The sequence below is a fragment of the Solea solea genome, chromosome 10 (assembly GCF_958295425.1).
Source record: "Solea solea chromosome 10, fSolSol10.1, whole genome shotgun sequence".
NCBI classification, from domain to species: domain Eukaryota; kingdom Metazoa; phylum Chordata; class Actinopteri; order Pleuronectiformes; family Soleidae; genus Solea; species Solea solea.
Genome location: NC_081143.1, coordinates 1,147,741 through 1,158,910, shown reverse-complemented (window position 1 = coordinate 1,158,910; position 11,170 = coordinate 1,147,741). Strand labels below are relative to the sequence as shown.

At 41.8% G+C, this 11,170-nt stretch overlaps 1 protein-coding gene across 1 annotated transcript; it reads left to right on the top strand.

Moving 5' to 3' along the window:
* The first annotated feature begins 5,259 nt into the window (after positions 1 to 5,259).
* LOC131466700 (uncharacterized) lies at positions 5,260 to 10,746 on the top strand. The gene is made up of 3 exons (XM_058640129.1): positions 5,260 to 5,294; positions 8,354 to 8,878; positions 9,339 to 10,746. The coding sequence occupies exons 1-3, from the start codon at positions 5,260 to 5,262 to the stop codon at positions 10,456 to 10,458; spliced, it is 1,680 nt and encodes a 559-aa protein (XP_058496112.1). The 3' UTR covers positions 10,459 to 10,746.
* The last annotated feature ends 424 nt before the right edge of the window (positions 10,747 to 11,170 follow it).

The following is an 11,170-nucleotide window of genomic DNA, read 5'->3' as shown; positions in this document are numbered from 1 at the left end:
CAAAATTATGAGATAAAGAGTCATAATTATGAGACAAAAAATCGAAATTATGAGACAAAAAATTGAAATTATGAGATAAAAAATTGAAATTATGAGATAAAAAGTCGAAATTATGAGACAGAAAGTCATAATTATGAGATAAAAGTTGAAATTATGAGATAAAAAGTCATAATTATGAGACAGAAAGTCATAATTATGAGATAAAAGTCATAATTATGAGACAAAAAGTCGAAATTATGAGATAAAAAGTCATAATTACGTGATAAAAAATCGAAATTATGAGAAAAAAGGCGAAATTATGAGATAAAAAGTCATAATTATGAGATCGTCGAAATAATGAGATACTAAATCGAAATTATGAGATAGTCATAATTATGAGATAAAAAGTCGAAATTATGAGATAAAAAGTCATAATTATGAGATCGTCGAAATTATGAGATACTAAATCGAAATTATGAGATAAAAAGTCGTAATTATGAGATAAAAAGGCATAAATATGTGACAAAAAAGTCGAAATTATGAGACAAAAAGTCAAAATTATGAGATAAAAAGTCATAATTATGAGATAAAAAATTGAAATTATGAGACAAAAATTTCGAAATTATGAGATAAAAAGTCATAATTATGAGACAAAAAGTCACAATTATGAGACAAAAGTTGAAATTATGAGATAAAAAGTCATAATTATGAGATCGTCGAAATTATGAGATACTAAATCGAAATTATGAGAGTCATAATTATGAGACAAAAATGTCGAAATTATGAGATAAAAAGTCATAATTATGGGATAAAAAGTCATAATTATGAGACAAAAAGTCATAATTACGAGATAAAAAATTGAAATTATGAGATAAAAAGTCGAAATTATGAGACAAAAAGTCATAATTATGAGATAAAAGTTGAAATTATGAGATAAAAGTTGAAATTATGAGATAAAAAGTCATAATTATGAGATAAAAAATCGAAATTATGAGACAAAAAGTCGAAATTATGAGACAAAAAGTCGAAATTATGAGATAAAAAGTCATAATTATGAGATCGTCGAAATTATGAGATACTAAATCGAAATTATGAGTCATAATTATGAGACAAAAATGTCGAAATTATGAGATAAAAAGTCATAATTATGGGATAAAAGTTGAAATTATGAGATAAAAGTTGAAATTATGAGATAAAAAGTCATAATTATGAGATAAAAAATCGAAATTATGAGACAAAAAGTCGAAATTATGAGATAAAAAGTCATAATTATGAGATCGTCGAAATTATGAGATACTAAATCGAAATTATGAGAGTCATAATTATGAGACAAAAATGTCGAAATTATGAGATAAAAAGTCATAAATATGGGATAAAAAGTCATAATTATGAGACAAAAAGTCATAATTACGAGATAAAAAATTGAAATTATGAGATAAAAAGTCGAAATTATGAGATAAAAAGTTGAAATTATGAGACAAAAAGTCATAATTATGAGATAAAAGTTGAAATTATGAGATAAAAAGTCATAATTATGAGACAAAAAGTCATAATTATGAGATAAAAGTTGAAATTATGAGATAAAAAGTCAAAATTATGAGACAAAAAGTCGAAATTATGAGATAAAAAGTCATAATTATCAGATCGTCGAAATTATGAGATACTAAATCGAAATTATGAGATAGTCATAATTATGAGATAAAAAGTCGAAATTATTGTAGCAACTTTCATTCAACAGCAACTGGAAACATCTGGTCAGTGCCATGGTTACAGGTGGATGCATCAAAAATGTTGGTTACATGGAATTGTGACTGACAGAAACTGCGAATATTACTGCAGTTATTGGACAGTGAAGGTTTTCGATCTGCGGTCAAGAAACAGGCTGTGAAGGCGTGTTTACCACAGCTGTGGTCCAAACTATGTCTGGCACATTGATGGCTATGACATGCTTAAGCCATTTGGTATTGCAATCAGTGGATGCATCGTTGGATTTTCCAGAAAGATGATATGGCTGGAAGCTTATAAAACAAACAACGACCTAAGCTCATTGCTGGTTACTTTATGGGTGCTGTGATCAATTCTGGCGGGTGCCCTGCCAGACTCAGACTTGATTTAGGGACAGAACATGGCCATATGGCTGAAATCCAGCGGTTTTTGCATTTTTCTGAGAACCAAGCTGAAACAGACAGTGTTACCTTTGGTCCAAGCACTGGAAACCAGCGAATGAACGATGCGAAGTGCAACATCAGCCACCATCGTTCATGTGTCCAGTTTTGGATGCACCTGTTCGATAAACTGAGGGAAGACGGCTGCTTTTCAGACAAGTCCTTGATCCAGTTTTCCTTTCTTCAAACAATACAGGTAATTGACATATAATGAGATAAATGATGACAAATAATATTTTTAAGAGCCACAAATGACCATGTGTAACAACCTCAGTGCTTGTGTCCAGTGCAGGGAATAAATAATACCCATGTATTGTTTCTTGATGTGCTATGGTATACATTTTGCATTATTTCCTGTTGCTGTGTTACTGGTAGTGATAGAGTGCTTGTGATGCTCCCACTCATCCTTTAAATTTTAAATTACTGTTACATTCTTCATTAATGCAGCCGATTTCCTGCTTTACATATACTGTTCCTACTCAAGCACACTGTGCACTGTTTAACATTTGCTGCACTGCACATACATTTAAAGGTTGAATAAGTAGAATGCTTATTAAAAGCTATATTTATATTATAAATATATATATAATTTATATAAATTATTATATAATTTCAAAAATAAAACATCCACGGGCCGTTTAGAGGGGCACTCAGTCTTGAAAGAAACTCAGTCTTGTCGAGATTGAGTTTCAGGTGATGGTCAGACATCCACTGAGAGATGTCGGTCAGACAAGCGGAGATCCGTTCTGCTACATGTGTGTCGGAGCTGGGAAAAGAGAGAATGAGTTGGGTGTCATCGGCGTAGCTGTGATAGGAAAAACCATGAGAGAGAATACCAGAACCAAGAGAGTTGGTGTATAGAGAGAAGAGGAGAGGCCCCAAGACAGAACCCTGAGGGCCCCCAGTAGCTAGAGGACAGGGTTCCGACACAGATCCTCTCCAGGTTACTCTGTATGTTCGGTTTTGAAGATAGGACGAGAGTAGAGTAAGTGCAGATCCTGAGACACCTAGTTCTTGAAGGGAGGAAATAAGGATCTGGTGGTTAACTGTGTCAAACGCTGCAGAAAGGTCCAAGAGGATGAGCACAGAGGAGAGAGAGGCAGCCCTGGCAGTGTGGAGTTGCTCAGTGACAGCAAGAAGTGCAGTTTCGGTCGAGTGACCTGCTTTAAAACCAGACTGAAGAGGATCAAGAAGGTTGTTCCGGTGAAGGTAGGAGGAGAGTTGATTAAAGATAGCACGCTCCAGAGTTTTGGAGAGAAAAGGAAGAAGAGAGACAGGTCTGTAGTTATTTACTTCAGACGGGTCAAGGGTGGGTTTTTTAAGGAGGGGGGTCACTCTGGCCTCTTTAAGAGAGTCCGGAAAGCAACCAGATGATAGAGATGTGTTAATGAGGTGGGTGAGGAAAGGAAGAAGATCAGAAGCAATTGACTGAAGAAGGTGAGAGGGGATAGGGTCAAGGGGGCAGGAGGTGGGGCGGGCAGAGGTTATTAGGGAAAGAACTTGATCCTGAGATAGAGGGGTGAAAGAGGATAGAGAAGGAGCCTATGAACCATGAAGTAGCAGAGATTAGTAAAGGGGATGAGGGGATGCCTGAGGAATGGAGAAGAAGTGTGATGGTGCCCATTTTTAAGAATAAGGGAGATGTTCAGAATTGCAGTAACTATAGAGGAATAAAGTTGATGAGCCATACAATGAAGGTATGGGAAAGAGTAGTGGAAACTAGACTGAGAGCAGAAGTCAGCATTTGTGAGCAAAAGTGTGGTTTCATGCCTAGAAAGAGTACTACAGATGCAGTATTTGCTTTAAGAATGCTGGTAGAGAAATACAGAGAAGGTCAGAGGGAGCTGCATTGTGCCTTTGTAGATCTGGAAAAAGCCTATGACAAGGTGCTGAGAGAGGAACTATGGTACTGTATGAGGAAGTCTGGAGTGGCAGAGAAGTATGTTAGACTGGTGCAGGACATGTATGCCAACTGTGAGACAGCGGTGAGGTGTGCTGTAGGTGTGACAGAGAAGTTCAAGGTGGAGGTGGGACTACATCAGGGTTCGGCTCTGAGTCCCTTCTTGTTTGCGGTGGTGATGGACAGACTGACAGATGAGGTTAGACAGGAATCTCCATGGACTATGATGTTTGCAGATGACAGTGTGATCTGTGGTGAGAGCAGTGACCAGGTGGAGGAAAAGCTCCAGAGGTGGAGATATGCTCTAGAAAGGAGAGGAATGAAGGTTAGTCGCAGCAAGACAGAATATATGTGTGTGAATGAGAGGAACCCAAGTGGAACCATGAGGCTACAGGGAGTGGAGATAAAGAAGGTGGAGGATTTGAAGTATTTAGGGTCAACAGTCCAGAGCAGTGGAGATTGTGGAAAAGAGGTGAAGAAACGTGTTCAAGCTGGTTGGAATGGGTGGAGAAAAGTGTCAGGGGTAATGTGTGATAAAAGAGTATCAGCCAGAATGAAAGGAAAGATATACAAGACAGTGGTGAGACCAGCGATGCTGTATGGTCTAGAGCAGGGGTGCTCACACTTTTTCAGCATGCGAGCTACTTATAAAATGACCAAGTCAAAATGATCTACCTACTACAAAAATGCATAACATTTATTTATTTATAAATATATTGAGAATTCTTTATATGTACAATGTATGTTGATGTACCTTGCATAACCACATGAGCCCATATTGCACAACACAACACAATTAACTATGTAAATTTTTTTGTCATTACCTGACTTTACTCTGATGCACTGAATGGAATCAGCACAGTATCTGCTGACAGTCAGCCTCAAGCACACTAACAAATGATCATCAAACGCACTTCGAAAATGTCATCGTGAAAAAAAGTCCTCCTCCCATTCCGTATGAAAGTGATATGTTTTTGTCTTTTTACTTGGTCCAGCTCCCCCACTCATTTTATACCCTTTCTTAAGTTTAAGAGAAAAATTGGAGGTAACTCGCTAGCTATTTTGTTAGTTTTGCTGCTGCACTTAGTGCCGTTGTTTGCACATGCGCAGTGACCTAAGTGTCAGAAAAAGTCAGATGTCAGCTGACTGGCTGCCCTGTATATCAATCAAGTGACAGGATGGATGATAGGCTGACGTCTATTTTTTTTTAACGTTATGCAATCTACCCACGCTACCTTTGCGATCGACTGGTAGATCGCGATCGACGTACTGAGCACCCCTGGTCTAGAGACAGTGGCACTGAGGAAAAGACAGGAAGCAGAGCTGGAGGTAGCAGAGATGAAGATGTTGAGGTTCTCTTTGGGAGTGACCAAGATGGATAGGATCAGGAATGAGTCAATCAGAGGAACAGCAAGTTAGATGTTTTGGAAATAAGGTCAGAGAGGCCAGAATGAGATGGTTTGGTCATGTACAGAGGAGGGATAGTGAGTATATTGGTAGAAGGATGCTGGGGTTGGAACTGCCAGGCAGGAGGTCCAGAGGAAGACCAAAGAGAAGGTTTATGGATGTAGTGAAAGAGGACATGAAGTTAGTTGGTGTGAGAGAGGGGGATACAGAGAACAGGGTGAGATGGAGGAGGTTGATTCGCTGTGGCGACCCCTGAAGGGAGCAGCCCAAAGGAAAAGAAGAAGAATTATGAGATAAAAAGTCGAAATTATGAGACAAGAAGTGCGCATGTGCCTCAATGGCAGTGTTTTCAACGGTCCCTTCATCCATTATCTCGCATGCAATCTATGCAATCCTAAATGAGCTAACTAGAGGTGAGTTTAGTTAGATCGGACGTAATCGGTAAGTCATTTAGTCTTTCGTTGCTGTTAATTTAGCTTCGGATATGTGTCATTGAACCATAAAGCTAGCTTCGTTAACGTTCACGCCACTAAATGGTATCCCTGAAATGACAACAGTCAAGACTAAAAGACAACATCTAGATTAGATTACTGTAACTCCTTATTATCAGGATGTTCCAACAAGTCTGTTAGAACCCTTCAGTTCATTCAAAATGCTGCAGCACAAGTTCTGACAGGAACTAGAAAGAGAGACCATATAACTCCAGTGTTAGCTTCTCTACACTGGCTCCACCCACAGTTTAGAATTCAATTTAAAATCCTCCTCCTCACGTACAAAGCACTTAATGGTCAGGCCCCTTCATACCTGAAAGACCTAGTCTTACCTTATCACCCTAACAGACCACTTAGGTCACAAAATACAGGTTTACTTGTGGTTCCCAGAGTCTGTAAGAGCAGAATGGGAGGCGGAGCCTTCAGTTACCAGGCTCCTCCTCTCCTGTGGTACCAGCTTCCATGACAGTTTGGGAGGCGGAGCCTCTCTCTGTATTTAAAGTTAGACTTAAAATAACTTTAAATACAAATAAGAGCTAGAAGTAAGTAAGAGCTTCAAGTAAGCCAAACTATGTAGTGCTAGTCATAAGTGCGATGTATGAGTATTTTTTATTTATTAAAGAGAGTCGGAAGAAATGTGTTTTTAGTCGGCGGCGGAAGATGTGGAGGCTTTCCGCTGTCCGGATGTTGATGGGGAGCTCGTTCCACCATTTGGGAGCTAGGACAGTGAACAGTCTCGAGTTCTGCGAATGCCTCTGCGATCCTCTCAGTGAGGGGGCAGCGAGCCGGTTTGCCGATGCAGAGCGGAGTGGGCAGGCTGGGGTGTAGGTTTTGATCATGTCCTGGATGTAGGCTGGACCGGATCCGTTTGTAGCATGGAACGCAAGCACTAGAGTCTTGAAGCGGATGCGAGCAGCTACAGGAAGCCAGTGAAGGGAGCGGAGGAGCGGTGTAGTGTGGGAGAATTTTGGTAAGTTGAAGACCAGTCGAGCTGCTGCATTCTGGATGAGTTGCAGAGGTCGTATTGCACACGCAGGGAGACCAGCCAGGAGGGAGTTGCAGTAATCCAAGCGTGAGATGACAAGAGCCTGGACCAGAACCTGTGCCGCCTTCTGGGTTAGAAGAGGTCGTGTCCTTCTGATGTTGTGTAACATGTATCTGCAAGATCGATCTGTTGCAGCAATGTTGGCAGTGAGGGAGAGATGTCATCAAGTGTCACACCCAGGGTCCTTGCGGTATGAGAAGGAGTTACCACAGAGTTGTCGAGGGTGATGGTCAGGTCTGTGGTGGGAGAGCCCTTTCCTGGGAGAAAAAGAAACTCAGTCTTGTCGAGATTGAGTTTCAGGTGATGGTCAGACATCCACTGAGAGATGTCGGTCAGACAAGCGGAGATCCGTTCTGCTACATGTGTGTCGGAGCTGGGAAAAGAGAGAATGAGTTGGGTGTCATCGGCGTAGCTGTGATAGGAAAAACCATGAGAGAGAATAACAGAACCAAGAGAGTTGGTGTATAGAGAGAAGAGGAGAGGCCCCAAGACAGAACCCTGAGGGCCCCCAGTAGCTAGAGGACAGGGTTCCGACACAGATCCTCTCCAGGTTACTCTGTATGTTCGGTTTTGAAGATAGGACGAGAGTAGGGTAAGTGCTGAGCCTGAGACACCTAGTTCTTGAAGGGAGGAAGTAAGGATCTGTTGGTTAACTGTGTCAAACGCTGCAGAAAGGTCCAAGAGGATGAGCACAGAGGAGAGAGAGGCAGCCCTTCGGTCGAGTGACCTGCTTTAAAACCAGACTGAAGAGGATCAAGAAGGTTGTTCTGGTGAAGGTAGGAGGCGAGTTGATTAAAGATAGCACCTTGTCTCTTTCTCTCCCTAGTTTGTGTCTTTCCTTCCTTCCCTCTCTCTCTCTCTCTCTGTATTCTCATCTTGCAGGTTGCAAGATCAAGATCCAGTTTCTGAGGCTATTTTTATCATACATATCATCACCATTATTATTGTGCTATAATTAAAAGTCAATATTAGTATAATTTTTATCAACACTCTCTGCTGATGCTTTATAAATTACATTGTATTGCTATAAACATGTAATCATTGACTGTATAAACTTGTAACTTGATACAGTTGTTGTGTATCTGCTCCTGGTCTCTCTCTTCTGTCTCTACTTCATCTCCCTCTTGTCCTTTCTGTCCCCCTCCTCTCCTCTGTCCTCGGTTCTGTCAGAGATTTCTTCTTCTGTTAAGAGGGAGTTTTTTCTCTCCACTGATGCCTAGTGTTTGCTCATTGTGTGAACTGTTGTGTTTCTCTGCTCTCCTTGATGTTGTCTATGTACACACCTGAGATCATGTATGTTATGATCTATACAAATAACATTGAATTGAATTGACCTCTGTGACCTCTGTGACCTCTGTGACCACAGGAAATCAAACAAACAGTGTTTGGAGACGGCCCACGTGTTCTGTGTTGACCGTCAAAGCTCAAGGTCTCCAAAAAAAACTGTGGTTCACTGGGAGTCAAACAGTCTGTGTATAAATGGGAGAGTCAGCGACGGTCAGACCGTCAGCAACGATCACAGAGTCAGCGACGATCAGACCATCAGCGACGATCAGACCATCAGCGACGATCACAGAGTCAGCGACGGTCAGACCGTCAGCAACGATCACAGAGTCAGCGACGATCAGACCATCAGCAACGATCACAGAGTCAGCGACGATCAGACCATCAGCAACGATCACAGAGTCAGCGACGATCAGACCATCAGCGACGATCACAGAGTCAGCGACGGTCAGATCATCAGCAACGATCACAGAGTCAGCGACGGTCAGACCATCAGCAACGATCACAGAGTCAGCGACGATCCGACAGTCAGACCGTCAGCAACGATCACAGAGTCAGCGACGATCACAGAGTCAGCGACGATCAGACCGTCAGCAACGATCACAGAGTCAGCGACGATCACAGAGTCAGTGACGGTCAGAGCGCAGAGTGAGTGAGTGAATGAGTGTCTAAGTGAGTGTGTGAGTGTGCTCACATTCACACGCAGCATCATGGGCTTAAGTGTCTTTGCGCAAGGACACGTAGACTTAGCAGAGTCAGGAATTGAACCCCCTAGCTTCCAGTTGAAAGACAACTAGCCCTACCACTGAGACACCATGTCTCAATCCTAACTCCTCACTTTTTAAAACTTGAACTTTTACTTAACTTAAACCTCAGTAGATTTTAAATCAGAAAATGACCTTTGATACTTAAGTGCAAAAAAGGTCATAAACTTTAAGACTTTTACTTATAAAAAGTGACTTCAACTTCTACCAAAGTCATTTTCTGGTTAAGAGACTGTACTCTTTTTAAAGTTGGAGTGAATTGAATGAACGTGTGATATTTAAAGGCTTCTCTTTGTTCCTCAGCACAGAAATGGCAGCTCACAGACGCCCGGCTCTGCTCCTCACCTTCTTCCTCTCTCTGTGGATCAAGTCCGGAGAGTCTTACTTTTCGGATCAATGCGATGAAATCTGTCCCGCGGTGTATTACACCACCACCTATGATTTGCCTTGCATTGATTACTGTGACAGGCACGGCTATGACTACTACTGGTGCCACACCAAGGATGGGTGGGACTACTGCTCACCGGGAGTGAATCTTGATTACAACGGCAACGAGTGTAGCATCAGTCATCCCTGTGGGAAAGACGCAAACAAGAATTCCTACGAGTGTATGTCATCGACGTCAAACTCTCTGGTACGGTGTGGGCGAGTGGAGCCAAAAGCAATGCATCACAAAACCATTTATCTGGAAGAATGTATCAGTGAGTGTCGGTATTACGAGTCTGGGGGTTACTTCTGGTGCTACACTGCCGACGATTGGGACTACTGCTCGCCCACTCCAGGCATCACCTACCAGAACGTTGACTGTCTCTCAAGTTCTCCATGTGGAACTGACGGCCAAACAAGTTACGGCTGGTGCTACACGACGTCCAGCCACAACTGGGATTATTGTGGAGTCATCAGTCCTGGAGAGTGCAGCTACACCGGGTCGTCTCGCAGAAAACGTCAGCCTAACACGTCAAAGGTGATCTGTACCAGGGAAGATCAGAACACCAGGGAAGTGACCGAATTCATCAGATCACCAGGATTAGTACCCATGGCAGCGATCAACCACAGGCTCCGCACTGAAGCCCAAGACCTCATTAATACATTTGACGGTCAGGGCCTGAGCGACCAGAGCCGCTCCAACTTGGTTCACTCAAGGAACTTTCGTATCGACAACCAGGGACTGATTAACTTGAATAATCAGCGTTATTACAACCTGCAGGTTCAGATTAACAGGCCACGTCAACAGAGAGAAAGCACCACCGTGGCAAACATCCTGGCCCCCGTAGACACGCCCACCTCCTACATGCGCTTAGGCTTAAGTGAGAGTCTGAGTGGTGCGGTCAAAGTCGTCCTGGAGGTGAAAAGCGAAGCGGGCCCGTCCACGTCCTCGTCCTCAGACAAGAAGAACAAGTGCTGCAAACGACGCAAACAATAACGTCACGCAAGCAACTGTGGAGCGTGAGCCAGTTAGCGCTAGGCTCCTGTCGAAGAGCCACCGATTTATAAAGTCCTTTAATAATTGTACTTTGGCTCTGTGTAATTGTACTTTGACTCTGGGTAATTGTACTTTGACTCTGTGTAATTGTACTTTGACTCTGGGTAATTGTACTTTGGCTCTGTGGAACTGTACTTTGGCTCTGTGTAATTGTACTTTGGCTCTGTGTAATTGTACTTTGACCCTGTGGAACTGTACTTTGGCTCTGTGTAATTGTACTTTGACTCTGTGTAATTGTTCTTTGACTCTGTGTAGTGGCACTTTGACTGTGTAATTGTACTTTGACTCTGGGTAATTGTACTTTGACTCTGTGTAATTGTATTTTGACTCTGTGGAACTGTACTTTGGCTCTGTGTAATTGTACTTTGACTCTGTGTAATTGTACTTTGACTCTGTGTAATTGTACTTTGACTTTGTGTAGTGGCACTTTGTCTCAGTGTTACTGTACTTTGGCTCTGTGTTATTGTACTTTGATTGTACTTTGACTCGGTGTAATTGTACTTTGACTTGGTGTAATTGTACTTTGACTCGGTGTAATTGTACTTTGACTAGGTGTACTTGTACTTTGACTAGTTGTCAATGTACTTTGACTAGGTGTACTTGTACTATGACTAGGTGTAATTGTACTTTGACTTGGTGTAATTGTACTATG